The 27,790-nt window shown below is 53.5% G+C and overlaps 1 protein-coding gene across 1 annotated transcript in view; it reads left to right on the top strand.

The window, feature by feature from the left end:
- The first annotated feature begins 444 nt into the window (after positions 1-444).
- ITPK1 (inositol-tetrakisphosphate 1-kinase) overlaps positions 445-27,790 on the top strand; it is a 179,689-nt gene continuing 152,343 nt past the window's right edge. Inside the window, exon 1 of the mRNA XM_074393450.1 lies at positions 445-1,282. Within this exon, the coding sequence (XP_074249551.1) occupies positions 1,188-1,282 (95 nt within the window). The 5' untranslated portion in view covers positions 445-1,187. The remainder of the gene's footprint in view (positions 1,283-27,790) is intronic.

Below are 27,790 nucleotides of genomic sequence, written 5' to 3' on the forward strand. Positions count from 1 at the left end.
CCCTTCCGAGACGGGGACCCGGAGTGAGAGTTGGTGGTCACGTCCTACGCCTGGGAGGGCCCCGGGGAGTTCACCCACTCCCCGCGGGTCCCGTCCTGGGCCGGGGTCTGCTTCCTCCAGGGAAGGGGCGAGTTCCTGTAAGGTCTCCGTCCCGGCGCAGTGGCCGTGGATTGCCTTGCGGAGGGGGGCTGAACCCTGCTGGGGGTACAGAGACGCTTCCGAAACTTAGCGGCTCGGTCGCCCCCAAAGGCCAGACGAAACACGCCCACACCGCGCCTCCCTCCCCTCACCCTTTCCCGAAGTAAGACCGCCGGGCCACCGGCGCCCCCAGGCAGCCCTGCACCCCTCAGCCGCCGACACAAACAGGCGCCCCGCAGCTGCGAGGGCCGGAGCGGCGCCTTTAAGAGGCGGCGGGCGGCGCTGCCCCCTGGCGGCTACCCCGCCGCTTCCTCGCCGCCGCGGGCTCCAGCGGGGCGGCCGGGCCAGCGCGGGGCGGCGGCGGGCAGGGGCGGCGAGTGCGCGGGCGCTCGCCGCCGCCCTTCTCGGCGGGCAGCGCGCGGGGACCAGGCCGAGGAGGAAGTGCCGGTGGCGGCGGCGGGGGAGGACCGCGGGCCGGGCCGGGTGGCCGCGTGCGCCCCGCCGGGGTCCGAACGCGCCGGGGTGTACGGCCTGGCTCCGAACGCCCGAGGGCGAGGACCCGGGCGGGAGGAGGAGGAAGGAAGGGCGCGGAGGCCGCGCTTCTGCAGCCGCCGGAGGGCTTGTAGCTCGGGCCCGCGCGGCGGGAGGGAGGCGGGCAGGGCGGGGTCGGTGTCTGCGGAGGCCCCGCTTCCCCTCCCGCGCACCCGGGCCCCGGCCCCGGCCCAATCCAGGCCCAGCCCTCGCCGGCCGGCTGGCCCGGAGGCGCGGCGCTCGCGAGCGGGTGGGCGGGCGAGCCCGCGGGCGGCGGGGGCGTGGGCTCGGCCCAGCCAGTGGCCTTCCGCGCTGAGCGCCGCTCCCTCCTCCCGGCCGCCCGCCGCGCCCCGCCCCGCCCCGCCCCGCGCGGCAGGACTGCGCGCCCCAGCACCGAGCCCGGTTCCGCGTCCCCGCCGCCGGGAGGAGGTGCCCGCTCGCTCGCGGCGCGCGCCGGCCGCCAGACTCGGCCTCTGGGCGATTTCCTCCGGACCCAGGCTCCCCGCCCGAGGAGGAAGATGCAGACCTTTCTGAAAGGGAAGAGAGTTGGCTACTGGCTAAGCGAGAAGAAGATCAAGAAGCTCAATTTCCAGGCCTTCGCCGAGCTGTGCAGGTAAGGAGGGACGCGACGCCTGCCTCCGGGGACCCCCGGCCCCAGCCCGGTGCAGCCTCAGCGGTTGTTTTGGGAGGTCGGAGCTAAACGGGAAGAAGCGGCGCGCGGGGAGACTGAGTCCCAACAGCCAGGTGGCGGTGGCGGCCGCCGGCCGCGTTCCAGGGAAGCGGTGGCCGGTACGGGCGAGGTGGCACGGACCGGGGCGCTCAGGTGCACTGTGACCCAGCTGGGGAGGCCCCCAGCAGCCCAGGGTGCGGAGGGAGTGCTGCTAAAGGTTGCGGAGGGACCTGGGAAATCGGGGCATCCACGCTGTGGGCTGGGGGCTTGAGGGTACTTTTGGACCGGAGTGTTTTTCTTCCTTCGTCCCCTCCCTTTCGTGGAGAAAGGGCACCCACGTTTGTGGACCACCTACTATGTGCCCTGCGTGTGCTCGGCTCTTGAGGCTGTCATTGCATATCATGAGGTTAAGCCCAGTGGAAGGGAGTAGCAATTCTTGGCATGTTGTGGTGATTTGCTGTCTCATTAGAGCCTCGTAGCAGCCCTGAAAATTGGCCAGGGTGGTGATTCTGGGCCACGTGTCTGAGAAGGGGGTCTGATCGGCAGAGGAGCGGGATACCTCGCTTGGGGTCCCTCAGTTAGGGAGTGGCTGGTGCGTAGAAGGTGCTGGGTAAATGCCCATGATGTGGAGTGGCCTTCTGCCATCTGGGCTGGGTGCCCCTGCTCCCACCATGCTGGGGCTCCTTGGCGGAGTCTCCCGTGTTTAATAGGTCACGTTCTTAATAAATTACAGAACTACTGAGTCTTGGGTCAGGTAGGCCTTCCCTTGCTCCACAACTGTGGCTTTGCCTCTGAGAAGCAGTTAAATGCTTTTCTCAGTTCATGCCTAAGAGAATCCAGCTCTGAAAGCCTTTTGCCAACTCCAGGTGGAAACCTTTTGTGATGCAGCTAGTTAGACTGATTTTTGAAAATGGGCTCTACTTGCGTTTTTGTCCCTGTGGGGGCCCCACACATCTTGGTGAAATGAACAGATGGGTTTCCGCATCCCCTGGTGCTCCTGGGGCCAGTGGCTGGTCTGAAGTGGCCTGCACAGGTGGGCCTGGCAGCACCTCTGTGTGCCTGATGCCTGTCCCAGGGGCTGCTGCTCCTTGGCCCTGTGCAAGCTCAGCAGGTGCCCTTCCTGCAGCCAGAGGCGGGCAGCTTGTGTAGGATAGCCCTTGATTCTTTATCACTTGGTCTGGGGATGGGGTTGGTTGCCTTCTCCCAGGCTAGTTTCTCTAGAAGACAGGCTCTTCATGGTCGATAGGGCATGCAGAGTGGCCCCAGCAATTCATGAAGAAATCAGGAGGAGCTCAAAGCCAGAGCTTTGAAAATGAGTCTTAGGACCCTTGGAACGTTGCAAAAGGGTACTTGAACACTGTACCTCGGATACACTCACTCGTGCTAAGGGGGCTCTAAGACACTGAAGAAATTTGGAGAAGCCCCTTTGGCATGTTCTCGAAGTCCAGTTCTGATGTGAGGCACTGGAGCTCCCCCTGCAGTCATATAAGACTTGGGAAATCCCAGTTAATCCCTCACACCCTTTGTACTGCTGTCTGTATTTGTGTCATCTTGTGCCTGTAACTGGAGCTTGAGGCTTGTCATTGGGTTGGCTTGTTTTACTTGGTAATTAGGAGGTTCAAGCAAAATATTCCTAGCCAAGACTCACAACAGGGCCCTCGTGCTGGACCTGCAGATTGGCTTGATTTTCTTACAGTCACTCTGCCTTTAACAGGGATGGGAGGTTCAGCGCAAGCTATGGGATCAACGTTCTGGGGAGTAGAGCATTAATTTCTCTGCAAGGGTTGTTGTCTTCAAAGTCTACTTGCCTTCTCTTGGCCAAAGTATTGGCTTCAAAGGAGGCAGAAGGCATCAGGGCCATTCTAGAACCCAATGAAGCCCACTTTGTGTTTTCACTAGGGAAGCTTTAGATATTTTATCATTTAAGCCTAAGAAGGAAAAGAAAACACCAAAAAGAGTTTTTCTGTTTCTTATTACTTTCAGGGCAGTGCCCCCTGGTGGCCACATTTCTATACTGGCTGCAAAATGTTCCAACTGTTGAGCCAGTGGCCAGAGAGCCCTGTGAGGTTGTTTTGTTTGGTGTGAGGGCAGATGAGACTTTGGTGGCTGTGAGAGACAGTGCAAAGACATTATCATGTTTTCCTCATTCAGAATCTGTGGGCACAGGGCTTCTTTATTGAGGGGTGATGAATGTCTATGAATTCCCTAATGAAAAAATCTAAAGGTATTTGAAAATGACCCTGTGCCGAATGTTTGGGCAAAGCATGATGCGAATGGTCTGGCCTGGGATGGGTTGTTTAGCTGAATGTCTGGCCTTGTAAAAATCTGATCTTAGAGCAGGAAGAGACATTGGCCTTCATCTCATCTAGATCCTTTGTTTTACAGATGGGGAAACCATCGAGAGAGGGGGCAGCTTCCAGACTCTTGCTCTTAACTTCTAGAATGGGTCCAACTTGGCTACCATGAGACTTGCCTTTCTTCTTGGGCATCTTCGACAATGAGGCATTCCCCCTCCTTATCTTTCCAGAGGTCTGGTGGCTGCTGTTTAGCCCCCAGTGGTTTTTTACACTTTCCTTGCAAGGCTGAGCCCCTTTGCAAGTGTAACCCCTGTCCTGGGGTAGGGGTTTGGGGGGTAGCTCACATTGATGGCAAGAGTGGGTGGTTAGAGCCATGTCATGAAAGTGCCCCAGCAGCCATAGGTAGGCACAGGGGCCATCCTTTTCAGAGGTGCACTCTGATAGGATGGGGCTCTGCTAGCCAGCAGATGGGCTTTGAATCTGCTTGTTTGTCAGTGGTACTGTTTGTTCCTGTGGCTGTCCTGTTTCTTCCCCTCTCTATGGGGACACGCTGTGGTTGTGTTCTCTTGTGCCTCTCCCACCTGCCTTCCCTAGCCTGGGAGCAACCTTGTAGGTCCCCCACACCACCCCCTCTTTGTGACTTTTTTTTTTTTTTAAAGGCGGAGTCTTGCTTTGTCGCCCAGGCTGGAGTGTAGTGGCGTCATCTTGGCTCACTGCAACCTCTGCCTCCCAAGTTCAAGCCATTCTCCTGCCTCAGCCTCCTTAGTAGCTGGGATTACAGGTGCCTGCCACCAGGCCCAGCTAATTTTTGTATTTTTAGTAGAGATGGAGTTTCACCATGTTGGCCTGGTTGGTCTTCTGACCTCAGGTGATCCACCTGCCTCGGCCTCCCAGAGTGCTGGGATTACAGGCGTGAGCCACTGTGCCCAGCCTTTGTGGCTTTTTCTAGATGCTCAGAAGGGGCTTCAGAGGGGAAGTGAAGACATGAAAGCTGTTAGTTGGAAATGCTGGGTGATATTAATTTAATTTTTAATTTTGTAGTTCTCCGCAGTGCCCCATTGGGAAATGCTAGCTGGCCCCAGTTCCCTCAGCTCGTGCTTTCTGTGCCTCCTCCTCTTCTCCAGCTCCTCCTCGCTGTTCCATTCTTTCTGTGGCTGAACGTATGTCGCAGGAGGTGGGTGTGGAAGAGGCACATGACTTGGTGAAGCTTTCCTTATAAAATGTGTGTGAACCTCATCTGTTTTTACTGTAAGAATTGCTGATTTTTAATGAGGTGCTTCCAGGGACCTCATCTCATTTACTCCTTCCAGCAGCCCAGGGATGGAGGGATGAGGAAACAGAGGCTCTGGGAGCACAAGAGACTTGCACAGCCAGTTAGCGGGCTTTCTTAAGTTGGGTCGGAGGTCTTTGCACTGAGAATGTGGCTTCCTTGTTTATTTGCCCAGGTTGGGCTGGGGCTTCCAGGAGGCTCCAGAAGCAGAAGAACGTCTATGAGTTTCTCATCCTCTAGAGACTTGGAGGCCAGCTATGCTGACTTGGCTTGCAAGAAACGTGTTTCTGGAGCAATCTCAGACCTTGTTGTCCCACCAGGGACCCATTTGTCCCAATACCTTAGAAGGGACTGAGGAATTCATTAATGCTCATGTTTGTGAGCACCCTTGATGGGTAGCCCAGGCCTGCCTCAGCCCTCACAGGGGGAGTTTGGTGTCAACAGTGAACTGGTTTGGGAGGCATGCCAGGGGGAGTGTAGCATGCCACCAGGCCTGTCCCTTCCCTTTGGGCCCTACATTTCTTTCTTTAAAATACGGCCATCTCCATGGTCCTTTTCTGCAGGGATGGCTTAGCATTCTGGTCTGGAATTCTTTCTGGAGATTCTGTGCGGGGAGGAAGGAGGATTTTCCAGGATTAAGTGATGCTGGTCTGTGGGTGGGTATTTTTTTATTTGTTTCAATGTCTGGATTTGCCACCATTTCGGGGGTGCAGAGGTGGGAGGAGGTGCTGACTTAGATTTCCTTTGCAGCAGTGCACAGGGAGTATTCATAACCCAGCCTTGCAAATGAACACTTTCTACCAGCCTCCTGGGGAGCAAACAGAACTTCACGTGGGAGGAAGCTTCCATGTGCTCATGGGTTGTCTATCGAAGGGACTGCCTCGGTTTCAGGCCTGGCTCCATGGCTGACTGCCCATGTGTCCCGGGCACACTCCCTGTGACCCTGGGCACGTTCTCTACTCCTCTGCACCTCACTTTCCTCATCTGTGAGGGTAATAGTTTAGATTGGGGTTGTGAGCCTCAAATGAGGGGATTTGCTGCAGTGTCCAGGATAGTGCCTGGAACTCTGCCAGTGGTGGCTGCTGCTGCCGTCTTCCCTGTGGAGTGAGCGAGTGGGTCTCTGCCCACGATGCCTCTCTGTTCAGGGACCTTTGGCCTTTGTAGATGTAGTGTTCTTGGTTTTGGCAGTTTACAAGTCACCCCGAAGTCCATTCCATGATGGCTGAACTGATCATCTTGCAGGGATGTGGGGTTTGCGGATTTGAAATTGTTGAGTGGGCACAGCTAAGGAGGGGGTCCTGGCTTGCCTGGTGACCTTTTAGCATCACAAGTGGGGTTCTGTTCTCCTTCAGCACACGGCCCATCTGAATCTTACAGCCCCTCAAGAGGCGGCGATACTGTCCCCACCTATTTTATGGATGGGGAAGCTGAGAAATTTTTAAGTTTGGAGATTATAAAGTTTGTTCTGGGTTTCCTGAAAATGCCGTGTCTCCACTAGTAATCGTGTTGGTATTACTAGCTAACATTTATTGTTTTCTGTATCTTTTTGAATATTTAAGACATGTACATATTAAAAAAAATTCAGGGGACTCAGAGTGTGCAATGAGATGTCAGCCCTGTTTGCTTCTCATTCCTGAGTTTCAGTTCCCTTGGGCAGTCTGTCTCTATAGGTGTTTATGGAGACATGGGGTGCACGCATGTGTGGGTCTCTCCATATGTATGTACTGTTGTGCCTTTGCCCATTGCATGGGATGGTGTGTCCTGGAGAAACTCCACATTGCTGCTTCATTTGGAGAAAGTTTTGTATCATTGCCTCTTTTTATAAACAGCTATGTGGTCCAGTTCTTAAAAGGATGGAACAGTTTCTTCCCCGGGTATTGGTTTCTGCTGGTATGGGCAGCATGACAGTACCCTGTCCCCTTGCCTGGGTGCACATTGCTAGATGAGGAGTGCTGGGTCAGAGGGCACAGGCATTTTACGTTTTCATACTTTGTGTGTGTGTGTGTGTGTGTGTGTATGTGTATGTGTTTGTGTGTGTGTGTGTGTATGTGTGTGTGTATGAGATGGAGCCTCGCTCTGTCACCCAGGCTGGAGTGCGGTGGCATGATCTCAGCTCACTGCAACCTCTACCTCCCAGGTTCAAGCAGTTCTCCCCCACCACTGAGACTGTTCTATCTGACTTGCTCCCAGGTTCAAGCAGTTCTCCGGTCTCAGCCTCCCGAGTAGCTGGAACTACAGGCATGTGCCACCATGCCTGGCTAATTTTTGTGTTTTTAGTAGAGACAGAGTTTTGCCATCTTGGCCAGGTTGATCTTGAACTCCTGGCCTCAAGTGATCTGCCTGTCTTGGCCTCCCAAAGTGCTGGGATTACAGGCATGAGCCACTACGCCCCGCCTTTTCATACATCTTCTGAAACTGCTCACCAAGAAATTTCACTATTTCAGTCCCAATGACAGAGAGTGGGAGTGCCTGTGCTGCACATGCGCCGGGACAAATGTGTAGGTGAGATGGTACTCTGGATTTGTATTTTGCTTAGTGAAATAGTGAGATTGAGGAGTTTAGGTTGCTGGGGGCTGACTGCAGGCACGAGAAGAGCTGGGTGCACCTGCATGGCCAGCTGGGCGCCAGTGTTTCTAACCACTGGGCAATCCTGCCTCCACCGATGATTTCTCCCACATGGCTTAGCAGGTTTGGGGCCTTCAGTAAATACTTAGTGACATGCCCCATAAGCACAGCTCCTGAGCAGTTGGATAGGGTTTCATTTCCCATTCATTTTGAATTCAGCTGGAAAGCTAGTTTTGTGAGAATGCTATGGTACTTCCCCTTTAAAAAGTAACATTCAAGGCTGGGTGAGGTGGCTCATGCCTGTAATCCCAGCATTTTGGGAGGCTGAGGTGGGTGGATCACGGGGTCAGGCATTCAAGACCAGCCTGGCCAAGATGGTGAAATCCAGTTTCTACTAAAAATACAAAAAAAAAAAAAAAAAAAATTAGCCAGGCGTGGTGGTAGGCACCCGTAATCCCTGCTACTTGGGAGGCTGAGGTAGAGAATTTCTGGAACCAAGATCGCGCCACTGCACTCTAGTCTGGGTGACAGAGCAAGACTCTGTCTCAAAAAAAAAAAAAAAAGTAGCATTCATTTTAGAAAGCAAATTGTTTAGGAGCTGTGTACCTCCTTCTTTTCCTGGAAAAGTCTCTTGTCTTAAACACATTCCTCATCCTGCATGAATTGGGCCCAACTCAGCCTCTCTGACTCTGGTGGCCCTTGGAGAGCTGGCCTGAGAATGTGGCAGGGGAACTTGTCTCACTCCAAGCTGAGTGCTCCTCACTCACCACTGTCTGAAGCCTCCTTATGAACAGGCCCTTCCTCCTGGCCCCTGGTGTGTATTAGAGTGGTCAGGCCGTATCTGTTGGGCCGTTTGAATCTTTTCTGGGGCTCCGTCTTGCTGCTCTGAGCCTGCTCAGAAAGCAGCGATCCTTGTGGCCTTTGTCTGCCCAGCAGAACCTCATGGGCTGGTTTCTGTAGGCCCGTCCTCCAGATGGCTCCTTGGTGTCCTCCCAGAGCCACTTTTAGGGTTTGGTGGGGTGGATCTATGATTCATGTCAGAGATCCCATGGAGCCCTGGAGCGTCAAGAATCACTCCCACAAGGGAGCCCCGGACTCCTGACCCCCTGCACACTGCATCCCCCGATGCCTCCAGGCCCTTGAGTGCTGGGTGCCCCACCTGTTAATTGCTCATGGTGTTCCAGGGCATACCTGTGGCAGAGGCCACCTGCAGACTCAGCAGCCCCAGAGGGCGAATCGGGACCCGAAGGCCAAAGGCCCTTCCACACAGCTTCAGGGAGGTGTCTTCGTTCCCCTCTCACTCCATCAGAATCTTCGCGATACCTAGTGGCCTCCACTGCTGGGCCTGTCCTTTCTGACTTGCTCATTGTTATGCTTATTTTAAATCTGTCTTGTTTTTAAATAGTTAGTTCCATGAAGGTAGAGATTTTGGCAGCTTTATTTACTGCTGAAACCCCAGTGCCTATACCAGTGCACAAGAGGAGCTCAAAAAAGTATCTGTTAGAGGCTGGGCATGGTGGCTCATGCCTATAATCCTAGCACTTTGGGAGGCCAAGGTGGGCGGATCATTTGAGGTCAGGAGTTCCAGACCAGCCTGGGCAACATGGTGAAACCCCATCTCTACTAAAAATACAAAAATTAGCAGGGCATGGTGATGGGTACGTGTAATCTCAGCTACTGGGGAGGCTGAGGCAGGAGAATTGCTTGAGCTTGGAAGGTTGAGGTTGCAGTAAGCCAAGATCGTACCATTGCACTCCAGCCTGGGCAACAGAGCAAGACTCCATTCCCCACTGTCCCCACCGCACCCTCCCCGCCACCGTAAAAAGTAAGTGAACTGCCTGGTGGTTTTTGGAAGCCTTTTTCATGTCTCTGTGGCTCAGCCACAGTTACTTGTGACTTTGGAATATTTCAGGCCAGGAAGGGAACCCCAGGGGTGGGGAGATGGAGAGGGAGTTAGGTGGTAAGTCCCAGGATCTGGAGAGACTTGTGGGCGAGTCCTGGGCATTTGCCCTGGCCAGGCCTGTGCTGAGTGCTGGTTCTTGCCAGCATATACCTAGGGGAGGTGAAGGCAGACCAGCTCTCAGATGCACTGGAAATGATGTAGGGCATGAGTAAAGCCAGGAAGCCTGCAAGCAGGAGAGAACCATGGCATGGTGGCTGCAGCCACTTTAGCACTCTGTGGTCAGAGAAGGCCCCCCTGAGGAGGCGATGTTCAGTGAGAGGGGCCTAGAGCTCTCTCCAGGAGCTAAAAGACCCACAGGGTGGATGGTGTCTACTGTGTAGAGGCCACACATCCTGGCCTGCCTTTGCCTTAAGTCCTGGGTGCTAGTCCTCGTCCACATGGCTAGAGGGTGGGCATCCGGGGCAGAACTGAGGCTGGTTTCCACTTTAGACAGGGTGGTCCAAGGAGGCATGGGGGTGTCCTTCAAGAGCCTTTTCCTAACAGTGTGACTTTCCTCCCATCTGAGGGAGGCTGCAGTTATGGCCTGGGGGCCAGGGATAGGAAGACAAAATGCTCCACTTCTATCTGGCTCAGTCCAGCCTTTGTGTTCAGGAAATGAGCTGCTCTGGGCTGTCGGGTGGGGTGGCGTGGTGGTGGGGTGGGGTGGGGTGGATGGGTCACCTGACCTTTCTGAGGGATCAAGTTGGGCCTTAGGTGCCCAAGGGAACAGAGGGAAGCGGCGCCTGGCATGTGAACTCTTTGGCAGTCATCGATCTTCCTCCAAGTTACTTGTTTGCCAAACCAGTGGCTCACGCCTGCAATCTCAGCACTGTGGGAGGCTGAGGCGGATGGATTCCCTGAGGTCAGGAGTTCAAGGCCAGTCTGGCCAACATGACAAAATCCTGTCTCTACTAAAAATACAAAAGTTAGCTGGGTGTGGTGGTGGGTGCCTGTAATCCCAGCTACTACTTGGGAGGCCGAGGTGGGAGAATTGCTTGAACTCAGTAGGCGGAGGTTGCGGTGAACCGAGATTGTGCCACTGCATTCCAGCCTGGGCAATAGAGCAAGACTCCGACTCAAAAAAATTAAAAAAAAAATTTAAAAAAGGCACCGGGGTGCTGGGGAGAAGTACACATACTGAAGTCCCCCTTCCCTGTGAGATGAAGGTTCCCTGGTAAAGGGGCTGGGAAGCTCCTTGTGAAGTGTCCTGATGATTCTTATGTGAAACTCACTGTCATTTCACAAAGTGCCTCACTAGACCTTGCCCCAAAACTGTCAGGCGTGGGGAAGCACGAGTCCCCACCGAGTTAGCCAAGGCTGAAGCAGCGTCTTCAGACTTCTCAGGGGCAGGCCCCTCCAGGAGGTGTGCTGGAACCAGAGGTTCCCAGGCTGGCTCCTGGGTCTCTGTACCGTGAGCTTGCTGTGGGAATCTCCAGTCTAGCACCGTTCTCCTGAGGCCTCCTTGGAGCCCCCTCATGCAGGAGGGAGACATACCAGGGGCACCAGATGGCCAGTCCAGCCCAGTTCTGCCTGCTGTTGCTACCTTTTGTGAGATTCCTTCTCAAAAGAAGCCTTTTCGGATTTCTTGCCTCTGGCTGCTGATTTGTCCAGAGTGTACAGAAAGGAGCTAGTTTTGCACAAGAGACATTTGTCGGAACAGCCTGGCTAGATACACACTTTGTGGTGTTTTCCTCAGCAGTTTATGCTGCAAACTCATGGACTCCTCAGCAACCATTCTCATTGGCCTGAGGTCACTCCAGGAGCTCTTGGAGCCCAAGTCGGAAACTGGGACTCTGGGCTTGTTCGGGTGGCCTGCTGTGCTTTGGCAGGGCTGTGTTGAACTTCCTCTCCGCCCCCTTGTACGTCAGTGGCTCATGCCAGATCTCAGAGGATCAGGAGAACCTACCGAGGGGGTCAGGCACTAATGCAGACTGGAGAGCTACTCTCTAGGATGGGTGAGGGGTCTCCATTTGTTAGATGAGAACCCCGAGGCTCAGGGAGAGGTGAGGTGACCTGCTTGGTCACTGAGCTGTGAGCAGTGTAGCTGGGATTCACCCTGAGGGATGGGCAATTCCTGAAACCTTGCTGTCTCCACCCTGCCAGGTCACCTTTGTCTTCGACACAGCATCCAGCTGCCATCAATTGGTGTGGCATCCAGTGTCAGGAAAATCAAAGGGTTCTTTTCTTTTCTTTTTGAGTTGGAGTTTCACTCTTGTCACTCAGGCTGGAGTGCAGTGATGTGATATCAGCTCACTGCAACCTCTGCCTCAGCCTCCCGAGTAGCTGGGATTACAGGTGCCTGCCACCACACCTGGCTAATTGTTGTATTTTTAGTTTAGACGGGGATTAACCCCGTGTTAGCCAGGATGGTCTCCATCTCCTGACTTCGTGATCCCCCTGCCTTGGCCTCCCAAAGTGCTGGGATTACCTGAGTGAGCTGCCACGCCCAGCCTCAGGGTTTTTTTTCTGAGTATCCTTTGTGTGCAGTTGGGCCCAGAGGGATAGTGCATGGTGGAGATGGCAGTGGACTTGGAGCGTGAGACTTGCCCTGAGCCTCTGCCCTCCCAACTGGAAAGCGGGTTTGGTGCACCTGCCCTAGGACTGGTGAGCACGGAAGGTGCTTAGCAAATGATAGGATTCTCCCTCCACCCAAGAGACTACCTCATCTGCCCTCCCAGCAGCCCAAGGCAGGACCTGGGGCCTCTGACACATCTCTGATGGGAGCTGCCACCTATCATTTTCTGGGGTGCTCCTCTAGTAGTCAGTTGCTGCTTCCTGGGCAGGTCGGGGCGTGGTAGGTGGTGTAGAGAGTGCGCTCCTGTGGCAGTTTCACTTTCATTTCTGCCTCACACCCTGTTTCCATCCAACAGTCGAGGGCTGGGCTGCGGAGGTGAGGAAGCATCCGGTCCCCACCCTGGGGTGCTTGTCCCAATGCAGTTTCCCAGCCTCCCCTTCCCCTGGAATGAATCTAGGGTGGGCCGCGGCATCTTCTTTTTAAAAAACACCCCATTCATTCCTTTATGCACTCACACGCCGCGTACTTATTGAGAGCGTGCTACGTGCTGGGCACTCCTGGGTTCTGGTGTTGATGCAGCAGCGAGCACCACAGTCTCCTGGAGCCCCAGGGCCAGCCCGAGGGAGAGCTTTGGGGCAGTCGTCCCACCACTGAGCAGCTCTTGCCCACAGTGTGCTGGGCTTCAAGCCTCTCAGGGTCCTGGGCTTGTGAGTTTATTTTTCTTTTCTTTTTTTTTTTTTTTTGAGACGGAGTTTCGCTCTTGTTACCCAGGCTGGAGTGCAATGGCGCGATCTCGGCTCACCGCAACCTCCGCCTCCTGGGCTCAGGCAATTCTCCTGCCTCAGCCTCCTAAGTAGCTGGGATTACAGGCATGCACCACCACGCCCAGCTAGTTTTTTTGGATTTTTAGTAGAGACGGGGTTTCACCATGTTGACCAGGATGGTCTCGATCTTTCGACCTCGTGATCCACCCGCCTCGGCCTCCCAAAGTGCTGGGATTACAGGCTTGAGCCACCGCGCCCGGCTATTTTTCTTTTTTTTAAGAGACAGGGTTTTACTATGTTGCCCAGGCTGGTCTCCAACTCTTGTGTTCTAACGCTCCTCCCTGCCTTGGCCTCTTGAGTAGCTGGGACTACAAGTGTGCTACTGCACCCAGCTCATGGGTTTCTCTGTGAGGAATAGAATGATGTGGGATTCTTGGTTTCTGTCTCGGTCAAATTTCCTCTTCATTCTACACCCTCACCCATCTTACAGATATGGAGATGAAGGTCCAGAAAGAACATGCAGGCCGGGCATGGTGGCTCACACCTATAATCCAGCACTTTCAGAGGCAGGCGGATCACCCGAGGTCAGGAGTTCGAGACCAGCCTGACCAACATGACGAAACCTCGTCTCCACTAAAAATACAAAAAACTAGTTATGCATGGTGGCACACACCTGTAATCCCAGCTACCTGGGAGGCTGAGGCAGAAGAATCGTTTGAACCCAGGAGGCAGAGGTTGCAGTGACCCAGGGTTGTGCCACTAGACTCCAGCCTGGGTGACAGAGCAAGACAACTCTGTCTCCAAAAAGGAAAAAAAAAAAAAAAAAAAAAAAAAAGAACATGCAGAGTTAGCTGCAAGTTATAGAGTTAGCAGGTGGGGCAGCTTAGATTTGAACCTGGCCTTGTCTCTAACTCCTGAGCTCAAGTGATCCACCCGCCTCAGCCTCCCAAAGTGTCGGGATTATGGGCTTGAGCCCTGTTCCTGGGCAGCCTGTTTTCTTTTTGTTTATTTTGAGTCACTCTGTCATCCAGGTTGGAGTGCAGTGGTGCGATTTTGGCTCACTGCAACCTCCACCTCCCAGACTCAAGCGATTCTTGGACCTTAGCCTCCCAAGTAGCTGAGATTACAGGTGCATGCCACCATGCCCAGCTAATTTTTGTAGTTTTAGTAGAGACAGAGTTTCAGCATGTTGGCCAGGCTGGTCTTGAACACCTGACCTCAGGTGATCCACCCTCCTTGGCTTCCCAAAGTGTTGGGATTATAGGCATGAGCCACTGCACCTAGCCTGGACTATTTTTTTTTTTTTTTTTTTTTTTAAGATTTTTAAGTCCTGACATTCATCATGGGATCCTTGAAAAGAAAAGGAATTATGGCCTTGCCGTCAGAGGCCTTTTGCCACCTCCCTGTGGGAAGGTGTGTCCAGTGGCATCAGGATCGTGTTGGAGAAAGGTTTTGCTTTCTGCACAGTCAGCTCCCAAGCACCCTTTTAATCACCTTGACCTGGGCGCAGCTAAGCTGTGGGCTGTGCTTGTCATTTGGGTGCCCTATCTATTCTCTCGCTGCTCTGGGGAGGCCTGAAGCTGCAGAGAGGCCAGTCCAGGCCCCAGCTTCTGACTTTGGCTACACATATCAGGAGGAGCCCCTGCTGGTGAGGAATGTGCCTCGTTCTTTTTGGAGAGCTGACCGAGGTGCCTGTATTGTGGAGCGGGGCGGGGGATCCTCCTCCAGAAATGCACATAAGCCACTTGCCCTGAATTGTTTAAGTGGTATAAGGATGGTTAGCACTGGAAACAGCAGTGGCTCCTGTCTGTGGAGCTCTAGCTTCATGCCTGACGTGGTGCTGAGCGCTCACATGTGGCTCTTTGAGGGTCTCAGTCCATATGTGGAGACTGAGGCTCAGAGAGGGTAGGTGACCTTCCCAGGGTTTCATAGCTGGTCACCCCGAGGGTGGAGTTTAAATGTCTGTTTGTGTGTGGTGGTGTGATCTCGGCTCACTGCAACCTCTGCCTCCTGGGTTCAATCAAGTGAGTCTTCTGCCTCAGCCTCTGGAGTAGCTGGAGTCACAAGCATGTATCTCCACACCCAGCTAATTTTTTGTATTTTTAGTAGAGATAGGGTTTTATCATGTTGGCCAGGCTGGTGTCGAACTCCTGACCTGAAGTGATCTGCCCGGCTCGGCCTCCCAAAGTGCTGGGATTACAGGTGTGGGTCACAGCTTGCAGTCCAAAGCCTATATTCGTGACCATTACAGAATTTTTTGCTTTTTGTCTTTTTATAATTTTAAGATTTTTTTTTTTTTTTTTTTTTTTTTTTTTGAGACGGAGTTTTGCTCTTGTTACCCAGGCTGGAGTGCAATGGCGCGATCTCGGCTCACCGCAACCTCCGCCTCCTGGGTTCAGGCAATTCTCCTGCCTCAACCTCCTGAGTAGCTGGGATTACAGGCACGCACCACCATGCCCAGCTATTTTTTTTGTATTTTTAGTAGAGACGGGGTTTCACCATGTTGACCAGGATGGTCTCGATCTCTTGACCTTGTGATCCACCCGCCTCGGCCTCCCAAAGTGCTGGGATTACAGGCTTGAGCCACCGCGCCCGGCTTAATTTTAAGATTTTAATTACTATTATTATTATTTTTTGAGATGGGGTCTCTCACTGTAACCTAGGCTGGAGTGTACTGGTGCAGTCACAGCTTACCGTAGCCTGGGACTCCTGGGCTCAAATGATCATCTTGTCTTGGTTTCCCAGTAGCTGGTACTACAAGCAGGTGCCACCACACCCGGCTAATTTTTAAAAAAAGATTTTGTGCAGATGGGGTCTCCCTTTGTTGCCCAAGCTGGTCTTGAACTCCTGGGCTCAAGCAGTCTTCCTGCCTCAGCCTCCCAAAGGGCTGGGGTTTACAGGCATGAGCCACTGCTCCCAGCCTGTTTTTGGCTTTTTAAATGAAGGCAGAAGATGGCTCCCTTTTGTCTGAGTTATTCTCTGGCACCCTCACTGCCCCTTAATTACTCACTTTTCTCTTTTTTCTTTTCAATTTTAATTGGATGCATTGCCTGCTTGGAGAGTGTCGGGAAATTCAGCATTGACTCAATGACACCCACTCAGGCCTGGGAGGCTGTGGTGGGCCTGCCCAAGACCCAGCCACCTGCCAGCAGCATTGCTGAGCACCCTGTGGACGCCATGTTTGGGCTACTGGGTTTGCAAAGAGCTCTTTCCGTATAGTCTCAGCCGGATCCCCAGGCCCCAGGTAGATCCTGCCATTCCCTTCCCTTGAAATGCTCTGAGCTACGGATGAAACTGTGGCTCACTCCCCTGTTTAAACTGCCACTCATGTTTCTTCTTGTGGGTCATCTTGGTGACCTTGGAACTTCATCTACTGAAGTTAGAGGCCTAGAGGGTTTGGGAACCTCCTTAGAAAGACTCCAAAAGTCTGGGAGGCTCTTGGGAATATTCTCATTGGAGCTTAGACCCTTGGCCTCAACTTCCCCTCTCTGAGCCTTTAGCTCCTGTACCTGAAGTGGGAATTGTAGTGCCAGCCTGTAGCAGGATAGTTTTGCAGACTGGGTGAGCTAAGGTACCTCAAGGCCTTAACATAGAGCCTTGCTCTTGGAAAGAGGCTCAGTAAATGGTCACTGTGCTATTCTTGTTTAGAATCAGCCAATAGGTTGATGGAGATGTTTACCAAGCATTTATATTTCAGCATCCCTTATATCTGGGGAAGGAGATGGGACAGGAGAGGAATGTAGTTCAGAAACCTCTTGGTAGGGTCTCTGCTGGATTCCATGTGATATCATGGGGCCAGCATATCTTGCTTGGTGGCTGGATTTGAACTCTTGGCTTTTTTTTGAGACGGAGTCTCACTGCGTAGCCCAGGCTGGAGTGCGGTGACGTGATACGGGATGACTACAACCTCCACCTCCAACATTTGAGCGATTCTTGTGCCTCAGCCTCCCGAGTAGCTGGGATTACAGATGCATGCCACCACACTGGGTAATTTTTGTATTTTTAGTAGAGGTGGGGGTTCACCAGCTTGGCCAGGCTGGTCTCGAACTCCTGACCTCAAGTGATCCGCCCACCTTGGCCTCCCAAAGTGCTGGGGTTACAGGTGTGAACCACTGTGCCTGATCTCCGCTTCTTATTAGATGTATGACTATGGGTATGTTTTGGCTCCTCTCTGGGCTTTAATTTCCTTGTCAGTAAAAGTTGGCCTTGTGTTCATGCATAGGAGGAGCTCAGCACACACAGACTTCCCATCTGTGCGGGGCAGAGACCATCTCTGGAAGGAAGAAGGGGGAAGGTGGCCCCTCACTCACCTGTGTCAGGTGATGTCAGAATAAGCCTTCTCTGTGGGGTGAGGTACAGAGAGTCATGATCTTAGAGGAGTAATTTTTGAAAACCTTTGAGCTGGAAAAGGCCTCTGCAAATGAGGGTTTGTAGCTCAGAGTAGCTGGCCTTGCCGGGTCACACATGCAGAGCTTTGGGCTGACAGCTTTGCAGCCCACAAATATACTTCCTGTGGCCTCCAGGAAACCTATAGGAGTGCGAGGTGTGTTGTGTTCTGGCCCATCATTGGTGGACCCCATCCCTGGCCAGAATGAGTTATTTTTGTTGATGGGCCCAATGGTCTCTCCTTCTAGCCTTACTGGGAATGCTGCAGGAACCAATTCTTTGGATTTGGGATGTTCTCCTGCGAAGGGTGTGGGAGTGGGTAGGTGCCCCTTCCCTGACACAGCCATCTGGCTCGTGGGCAGTTCTGTGAGCCTCTGCGAGAGCTTTAGGTTGGGACCCCCTGGACAGTGAGATCTGTGGACTGGGCCACATGCAAATCTGTTTCTGTTGTTCTGCGCTCTGGTCCTCTCTCTCTCAATTAACCAAGTGATGTGTCAAGTCATTGAGATGAGGCTAACGATCTGAGCAGAAAATCAATTGCATGGCTGATTCTTGGAGTCACAGGGATGGGTGGGTTCTGACAGGAGCCTCAGTGCTGAGCAGGTTCAATAACAAAGGGGATGTATTGGTTCCTGAGTCAAATCCTTGGGGCATTGTGGCTTCAGGTGTGGGTAGATTCAGGGGTCAGGTGACAGTCCAGAGGACCTAGTATCTTTCTCTTCACCTGCTTCCCTGGGCTCTTCATTCCTAGGCCCACGTGGTGCAAGGTAGGTCCTCACCCTCAACCCTTATTCTCAGCCAGGCACCGTGTGGCGTTCCTGAGGTGTGTGATCTCATTCGATCCATGTGACAGCCCTGGGAGGGTGGTATTTTTAGCATTCCAGTTTCTAACAGAAGGGTTAAGTAACTCGCCTGGGGTCAGATAGCTAGTAGGGGCAGAGCTGGGATTCAGAGCTGGTCCCTCAGGCTCCAGGTCCACAGGGATGATGATTCCTTCTGGTGGACTCTGATTTGTCAGCCTGGGCCACACACCTGTCTCTGAACCAGTCGCTGGGGCTGGGGAATGCAGTGCCTCATTCTCTTCTTGGCCCGAATGTGGGCAGGATGGATCCCCAAAAGGATGCTGGGGAACTGTTCCCCAGGGGCAGGGGAGGGCTGTCTGGCTGCTGGAGTTGGGGTGGACATGTTCCCTGGTTCTAGGCCTGACAGTGGCTAGCCTGGGTGAGGCTGGGGGCTGCTCTCCCTCAGCTTACAGCTCTGGACCTGGCTTGCAAAGACCTGGATGGGGCCTGAGGGTTTGTACACAGCGTCCAGGGACAGAACGCTGTACCCAAGAAGGGAGTGGAGAGTACCCCTGCAAGTCTGAGCCTCAGGCTGGCCTACCCGCTGTTGGGCGCCTCTGTTTGGGGTTCCAGAATTCTCAGAGGGAGCTGGGTGGGAGTGCTTGTGGGAAGCTCTGGAAGGGAGGCTGCTCGGTGTCTCCCTGTGGCTGTGACTGCATGGGCAGCCCTGAAGCTGCTTATTGGACCCTCACCTTGTACCTCAGTTAAACCCAAGTCTGGCTTATTCCCGTGGCCAGCCTGACACAGGCAGATTCTGAGGGTGCTGGCTGGGCCCAGCGGCCAGCAGGGTGGGTGGGCATACTGGAGGGCTGATGTCCTATTTGTAGGCTGGGGTTTTTTGGGGCCTTGGGAAAGGCTGCTGAGTTCCAGGAAAAGGACGATGTCTTCCCTGCCCGGCTGTTGCTGTCGCTGTGCAGAACCTTGGTGTTTTGACACTGAAGCGTTCTGGAGCTAAACAATCTTGTATTATGTCAACACAATTAGCCTGTTGCTGTTTGACTCTGTCCTGATTGGGGAGGGTTGAGAAGGTGTCTTTCTGCCAGATCCTGGGAATTCTGAGAGCAGGGAGCAGCTGTGAACTAGTGGCTGGGGGTTGTCAGAGCTGGAGGGGAGTGTTGGTCTGGGGAGGGCCACTCCTGTCCAGGACGTTCCACTCCGATGTACTCAGCCAGACCCTGGCCCCACCAAGCCGAACAGTCCTGGTGGGAACTGTGTGGAGGGCATGCTGGACTGTTTCTACCATGCAGGGGAGAGGAAGTAAATGGTGAGTGGCTGGTGGCCACAAACCCAGACTGTTCCATACCTCAGGGCCCCAGTTCTGAGGGCCCCAGGTGAAGGGGCTGGGCTGGAGGTTGGGAGAAGTGCAGGGTGACAGGGCCTGGTGAGGGTATGGGTCTCTCATGGTAGAATAAACTCACTGGTTATCTATAGATATTCACTATAAATAAAAATATATCACTTAAGCGTCGGTGCAGTGGCTCATGCCTGTAATCCTAGCACTTTGGGAGCCAAGGCAGGTGGATCACCTGAGGTCAGGAGTTCAAGACCAGCCTGGCCAACATGGTGAAACCCCCGTTGCTTCTAAAAATACAAAAATTAGCTGGGCATGGTGGCACATGGCTATAATCCCAGCTACTCGGGAGGCCAAGGCAGAAGACTCACTTGAAAACCTGGGAGGCAGAGGTTGCAGTGATAAAAGCTAAAGACTTTAAAAAAAAGTACAATAGACAGTGATCATTTTAAATTAGTGCAGAATAGATCTACTGGATGTCTATGCTGTGATTTATTATGCTGTAATCTTACTTTTTTTGAGACACGGTCTTGCCCTGTTACCCAGGCAGGAGTGCAGTGGTACACTCATAGCTCACTCTCCCCTTAAACTCTTGGGCTCAAGCCATCCTCCTGCCTCAGCTTCCTGACTAGCCGGGACCTTCAGCATGCGCTACCACACTTGGCTAATTTTTTTTTTTTTTTTTTTGAGATAGAATCTTGCTTTGTTGGCCAGGCTGGAGTGCAGTGGCGTGATCTCAGCTCACTGCAACCACTGCCTCCTGGGTTCAAGCAATCCTCGTGCCTCAACTTCCCAAGTAGCTGGGATTACAGAGGCTCATGACCATGTTTGCATAATTTTTAAATTTTTAGTAGAGGTGTGGTTTCATCATGTTGGCCAGGCTGGTCTCGAACTCCTGACTTCAAGTGATATCCCTGGCCTCCCAAAGTGCTGGGATTATAGGTATGTGCCACCGCACTCAGCCCACACTTGCTAATTTTTTTTTTTTTTTTTTTTTTGAGGTGGAGTTTTGCTTTTGTTGCCAAGACTGGAGTGCATTGGTGGCAATCTCAGCTCACTGCAACCTCTGCCTCCTCCCAAGTTCAAGTGATTCTCCTGTCTAAACCTCCCAACTAGCTGGGATTACAGGCATGTGCCACCACGCACGGCTAATTTTTGTACTTTTAGTAGAGACAGGGTTTCACCATATTGGCTAAGCTATTCTTTAACTCCTGACCTAAAGTGATCAGCCAACCTTGGCCTTCGAAAGTGCTGGGATTACAGAGGTGAGTCACCACGCCCAGCTGATTTTTCCCGTTTTCTTGCTGTTGTAGATACAGCTGCATTGGACACCTTTGTGAATATAAGTGTCTTCCTTCCCTTTCTGATTCCATTCCATGTAGGTAAAAGTTTTTATCCATTTTTGTTACATAACAAACCATCCTAAAAACTACTGGCTTTAAGCAATAAGCATTTTTTCAGCTCACAGTTCTGTGGGCTCTGCTGTGTAGCTCTGGTCTTGCTGGGAATTCCTTGTGTCTGTGCAGTCAGCTTTCAGTCCAGTAAGAGGGTCTCTGCCCTGGGGCTTGGCCTTTGGATAACCGAAGGCACTGGGCATGACCCAGCCTCCTGTCTTGGTTTTCATCAGGCTGCCTGGCCTTGTTCCTTACATTAATGGTGGATGTTTCCAAGGCCTCTGGAGGCCTGTTTGCTTCTCTACAATTTGTTGGCCAAAATAAGACCCGAGGCCAGCCCATATTCAAGGGATAAGAAAAGAAGCTTTACTCCTTGGCGGAGGTGGCAAAGCCATTGCAAAGGGCCTGGATACAGGAGGGTCAAGCCCTGGGAACATGTCTGCACATAGAGTGTGTGATTCGGGCTTGGGCATTGGCCAGCAGCCCATAGACCTTTCCTGAATTAGTATCTGGCAGGTGCCCAGCTGGTGCTGGGCTGAGGATGGGGAGGGCAGAGAAGTTGGGTTCATAAGGAGCAACTGTCACCATTCAGAAAGCTTTTCTGAGTGCCCGCTGTGTTCTCAGCTCTACCCACCCAGGTTTCTCAGGCCTGGTCCTACAGGAACTTGGCCTTTGCTTACAGAGACAAGGCTCTGTGGGTGACTGACCAAGCTACTCGGTGGCATCAGTGTCCTGTGTGGTGGTGGGAGGTTTTATTCCTGGTTTGGGGCCTGGTGTTACCTGTGTGGCAACCCCCTGATCCCCATGATGAAGTTGTTTTTCTCAGCTGGAATAGGAGGATGTTGGAATATTGGAGCCCCTAAAGTCTAGAACATTCCAACTTGGAGAGCCCTTGGGATTTTCACTGTGGAAACCAGTGGTGAATCCACAGCCAGGACTAGCTCCTGGGCGTTCTCCTCCTCCTTGTGGTGCCCGTATTGTTTCCGGGTTGCATCCAGACCCAGGATTTCCTGTTGTTCTGCTTGTGTGTTTCTTCACTGGAAAAACTCCTGCATCCCCCGCAGAGCTGTTTACAGACATCTGTTGGCATCCTGCCCTGCCATGCCTCTTGGCACATGTGGTTGAGTGGTGGCCAAGATGGACAAGGCCTTGTCATTTGGAGCTTTAGTCTGTGAGGGCGATGGGGGGGTACAGACATGCCAACCCGTGAGCTGCAGGGATAGTTTTATCTGGGATCAGAAAGTGAAGCGATAACAGTGATATGAAGGGGTCTGGGACTGTCCTCATACGGTAGGAGAAGGCCTTTCCCAAGGAGAGAGCTGTGGCTGCCGCTGACAGGCCAGAAAGGAGTCAGCTGCAGAAAGCTGGGGCTGTGGCATCTCACGTGGGGGAAGTGGGAATAGCGAGTGCAGAGGCCCCAGCGGCTCAGAAGGGAACCTGGAGCTCGGTGTGTTGGGTAGCCACAGCCGGAGGATGTGGGTGGGGCAAGGGCTGAGACGACAGGGTCATGGAGAGGCAGGCCGGGCCAGGTGTCTCAGCGCTTTCCAGGCCCTGGCGTGTAGTTTGAGTTTATTTTACAGGAGGTGGAAGGCAAAGGCTCTTATCCAATTACCCCACACATAGTCCGTGAAATACTACTCAGCCATAAAAGAGAACACAATCACGTCCTTTGCAGCAATATGGTTGCAGCTGGAGGCCATGATCCTAAGCAAACTAACGCAGGAACATAAAACCACATGTTGCATGCTTTCACTTATAGATGGAAGCTAAACCTTGGGTACATGTGGACACGAAGATGGGAACAGTAGACACTGGGGACTGCTAGAGTGGGAGACGGGGGAGGGGGACAAAGGCTGAAAAACTACCCATTGGGTACTATGCTCAGTACCTGGGTAATGAGATCATTGGTACTCCAAACCTCAGTGTCACACATTAACAAACCTGCACTTGGACCCCTAAATCTAAGATAAAAGTTGAAGTTGTTAGAAAAACCTAGTCAGTGACCTTTTAAAAGCTTTGGGTAGTGCTGATAAGGTGCCCAGGCCTGTCTGTGCCTGTTATCCTCTGATGATGTTAAATGCATAGCATCGCTCAGCCTTGCAGGCGCGTGTGACCATGCCCTGGAGTGGCTTCATTACTTTCTATCCCTCCAGCTGCCTGCCACAGGGTGCAGAAGCTGGCTTTGGAATTGGTGGGACCGGGTCAAACTTGCTTCTGCTCCGGTGTAGCAGCTTAACAAGCTTCTCTGAGCCTGTTTCTCTGTCTGTAGGATAAACAAAGCACTTCCTAACTTCTGTGGTTGGTGTGTCAGTTGAAATTATTATTAATGGTATAAACTCCATAGCTCACTGCCTGCTAGATTTATTTACAGATACTACAAATACCCCATTGTAGGCCCCAGTCAGCGGCAGATGGTATTACTGTGGTGATGGTGGTGGTATTTAGGTGGTGCTGTGGTCTGGGTTTCAGACAGCATGTGAGGTGCTGGAGCACTGAGTTCCTCCAGCAACCCAGGAGCCCAGCTGGGGAGACAGAGACAGGAAGGATTGGATGAACTCTGCTTGAGGAACAGGGCAAGTTCCCCTATCTGGGAAGAGAGAGGAAAGTTTTCTGCAGGTGGTGACCTTGAGAGGTATGTTTGAGGGTGCAGGAAGCTTGTTCACAGACAGGTATGGATGGAAGGTAATCCTGAAAGCGGGCAAGCCTGTGCCAAGCCGTGTCACTGTGAGGCCAGGAGTCCTCCAAACTCAGACTCTGGGCATGTAGGGCTGGTGCAGGTGGGTGGCTGTGGGGAGCACCTGGAAGCCTGGGCTGAGAGCCTCTAGGAAGCAGTGGGCTGGCGCTTGGGGGAGGAGCACCCCCTTCCTCCCCCTGTGCTGATGGCGGGTCTTGTCCTCACTCTGTGATTGGCAGGTGTGGACACACACACGTCAAGTGGTGAAGAACATAGAGCCTGGAGGAGGGCTCACTGACTCGGTCCTGGCTGCTTCGCTGCGAAGCTTGGTGGCCCTGGGGGGTCATTAAGTGTCCCTAAGCTTCCACCAGGGAGATTATCATAGGGCTGGTGTGAGGAGAGATGAGGAGTCTGTGTCTAGCACTCAGCACAGGGCATGCACTGATAACATGATGGCTTCACCTGGCTCCCGGGAGCTGTGTCCAGCTGACAGCCCCTCAGTGACTTAGCTGTATGGGTGGTGCGCAGCCCAGCATTGCTTGCTCATCTAGGGGAGATGTCATAGGCTGGCCTGGGGAGGATGTCCCCTCTGAGCCTCGGGCATAGGTGAGTTTTCGGAAAAGCCGGTGCTGACTTTGATTCAGCTATGCTTCTTACTTCCTTTTTTTTTTTTTTTTTTTGAGACAGAGTCTTACCCTGTCACCCAGGCTGGAGTGCAGTGGCATGATCTCGGCTCACTGTAACCTCCACCTCCTGGGTTCAAGTGATTCTCCTGCCCCAGCCTCTCCAGTAGCTGGGATTACAGGTGTGCGCCACCGCACCCGGCTAATTTGTTGTATCTTTAGTAGAGATGGGGTTTCACCATGTTGGTCCTGCTGGTCTCAAACTCCTGACCTCATGATCTACCCGCCTCAGCCTCCCAAAGTGCTGGGATTACAGGCGTGAGCCACTGCACCCGGCCCCTTCTGTCTTATTTTTAAATTGCCCGCAGGGCACCCACCTGCCAGCGTCTGTCCTCCAATCCCTTGCCCCAAGGGACTGCTCTAGGCAAGGAAGAGAGTGGAGGAGGAGGCCCCACATATCCTTGGTGGGAACGGAGGAGGAAACTGAGGCTCCTCACAGAGGTTAACTAATCTCTGCTGGACCGCCCAGATGTAAGAGCTGGGTTGCTCCCAGACCCTTCTTCCTCCCAGGAAGGGTGGAGCTGGGGCGGTGGGGGCCTGGCTGGAGCACCCCAGGAGCTGAGAGAAGTTTAGTCCACCTAGAGCTTGGCAATCGGGGTGAGGCTCCCTTCGAGGCCAGGTTGCACAGGATCCTGTAAGCCATCATTGTATAAACTTGGGCTTTGCCCTGAAGGCAATGGGAGCCACAGCAGGCCTGTGACGTTGGCTACTGTTGGAGGCTTGTGGGATTTGGTGAGGAGGCTGGTGCGATTGTGCAGACAGTGGTGGTCTAGATAGTGCGGTGGCAGTAGATACTGACTCTTCAGAGTCCATCACGGTCTGAGGACTCATTAGCACCTGGGCTGCTCCTGCGCTACTCAGGATGTTGTCTGTCTAGGGCCGGCAGCCTCAACATCTCCACGCACTCTGCATCCATGGACTCAGAACCGGACTCAAGAGGCGCCGGTGCACACTACACATTCATGTTTGCCAGCACTGGTTTAGGGAACCTGTTGACCGAGCACAGGGCTCACGGGGGAAGGAAGGACTGAGGTCAAGGCCTGACTTCGTGAGAAAGGGTGGGTTGGGCGACAGGGGAAGAGGAGATGAGGTCGGAGCACTCAGAACTTCTGGCTGGGAGGAGGGCTGTATCACCCCACCCCAGGGGCTGCTTGAGGACTCGCGCAGTTAACACAAGGGGCCAAAAATGGCCTGGCTGCCGGGGCCAGGGCAGAGAGCTGGGATGTGCAGGGCAGCCGGCACACCGCAACCCTGCCTTTGGAGGCCCTAGAACCCTGTGGGCCCTGTCCTTTGTCCTTTCTGCCATGCCCGTGTGGGCGTCGGTCACGTCTGCCCCACAGGTTGGGTATTTGCCGTTATGCTGTCAGCAGATGCATGTTGAGCCCACGCAGGCCTGGATGTGGTCGCAGAATGGCATCCTGCTTGTTGAGCAGTCATCCTGGTGAGAGGGCATGAGCGCTGAGCGTGTGGAGAGCTGGGGGCAGCATTGTGTGAAGCAGCAGCCGGACCTGGGCCAGAGGTGCCTCTAGGAGAAGACCATTATGATCTGAGGCACCCTGGAGGCGCGCGTCCTGGCGGGAAGGTGGGTGAGTCTGTGGCTGGTGGGTTCTGCTGAGGCAGGGGAGTGCGCTCTTCTAGCCCCGCCACCCTCTGGCCTGGGCCCTGCTGTGCTGGAGTCTCCTGGTGCCTGGAGGCTGAGTCGAGTGCGTTGGGGCTCGGCAGAGGGGGCCCCGGCTGTCGTGGGGTGAAGTTTGGCTAGTCCAGTGGGCATCAGCCAGGATGCTCAGCTTTGGCTGGATTCCTCACAGGCTCTGCCCATCAGCTGTGTCCATCCCTGGTCTCTACCTGCCAGATGCCAGTACCACCCTTGTCTTCCAGGAATGTCTCCAGGTACTACCAGATGTCGTGTGGGTGGGGGCAGTATCGCTCTGTTGAGGATCAGTACTGGCTGAGGGTCCTTCATCATTCCCTGCTAGTCCCAGCTTGGCTGCACTGTCACCTGGCGAGCTCTGTTTCCAGTCAGTGAGTCAGGCCTGCTTTGGGGGCTGGCATGCTGTCCTTCCTCATCCATGTCAAGGCCTGCGTGGCCGTGTGTTCACACGTGCTTGACGTGACCTGGGAGTCAGAGTGCCTGAGTTCCTGCTCCAGGCGTCTGTGGTGCCGTAAGGACCTCAGGTCTGGGGTTCAGGAGGCCTGGATGGAAAATCCTGATGCTCTGGTCCTTGTGGGGGACCCTGAGCCTCGATTTTCGCATCTTTGGAATGAGGCTGTGGTAGCCTTTCCATGGGTGCTGGTGGGGGCTGGGAATGCCAGTGTGGCCCCCTCCATGCTGAGCTCAGCGTGGGTGCCTGGTGACAGTGTGTTAATCTCCCCCTGGCTTCTCTGAGACCTCAGATAAGTTCCTCTCAGTTCTGTGTCTTGCTTATTAAAGGGTTCTTGGGCTCTCTTCTGTAGGAAAAGTGGGGAGCCTAGGAGGTGGAGAGTCTAGGGGACAGGAGAGTTATGGGGGTTGGACACTGGGCCAGAACCTGCTCAGGTGCTTTCAAATCAAGGCCCAAACCCAGGGTCCCGAGGAGGGCTGAGCAGCGGCCAAGGTCTGAATGCACCTAGCCTGCCTGTGCTGCCCAGGAGGGGCACCTTCCGTTATCCTTCAAGGACCCAGTGTGACAAGAACGTGGAATTTGGGCCTAGCAGAGCGGGTTTGCTTCCTTGCTCTTCTTTGACTAGCTGAATGGCTCCTGCAGCCTGTCTGAGCTTCAGGTGCCCCATCTGAAGAAGAGGGTTAAATGGGAGGCAAGGAGGAGCTCGAGGAGGAGCTGGTCACACTGACTCGACGCCACTATGTACCAGCCTCATTCATTCCACCCTCTGGCGGTGTCCTGAGTTACACACCTGGCCACACTATTTCTCAGATGGGAAAACTGAGGTGTAGAGCCCAGCACTCAGCCGTAGGAAGCAAACAGCAAGTGAAGCCGTCCTTGTTGACATTGGCTGGTTGCTCTTGGAATTTGAGTCCGAACATCAAAGGCCTTGAAGATTAAAAAGAGAGAATGAAGAATAATGTGCCTGGTGCCTTCTTGGGAAAGGCCCCGGGCCAGCTATGGAGGGGAGCAGGAGTGGTTCTGGGCTGGGCTTCCTGGCCTGGTGCTTTCCTGGGCAGCTGGAAGTGCTTCTTTGGGAGCTGTCTGGCTCCAGCGCCGTGGTTGGCTTCATTATTTTTTGTCTGCAGGGGCCTGTGCATTCTGTACTGACGGTAAAACATTTGTTGGGCTGATGCTGTAATCACACCGCAAGGGACACTTGAAATTACATCTGTATTTGGGAGCTAATTTTAAAGAACTTTTTTCATCATAATTATATGCAATCAGCCAGCCAGTGTTATTGAGGATTCTCTTTTTCCCTCCTCAGCTGAGAGGCCATCTGCTTTCCTCTTCCTGCCTTTCCTTCCAGCACTCAGTGAGCTGTCTCCCTGGGAGAGGGGCCCCTGGCCCTTGGCTGCCTGCAAGCCCCAGGGAATCCTTTCCATAGTGATTGTGGAGGAAGGGTTGAGGAAGAAGAGCAGGGGAGGATGATGGGGGCCTCTGGCTTGGCTACAGGATAGGTCTGTTTTCAAGATTGAAGGCGTAGGTTGGTGATGGAAACGGTGGAACGTGATGTTTCGATTTGGACATTGAAGCAGCCAGAGCTCTTGTGAATGCAAGTGACAGAAAATCCAGTTCAGATGAGTTTAAGCCAAAAAATGAATTTCTCGGCCCAGGTAATCAAACTGGCACAGGAATAGTCTTATCCCTCAGAGCCCCAGACGTTCCTCCTGTCCCTGGAGTTTTA

This window comes from Saimiri boliviensis, chromosome 2 (assembly GCF_048565385.1).
Source record: "Saimiri boliviensis isolate mSaiBol1 chromosome 2, mSaiBol1.pri, whole genome shotgun sequence".
NCBI lineage: Eukaryota > Metazoa > Chordata > Mammalia > Primates > Cebidae > Saimiri > Saimiri boliviensis.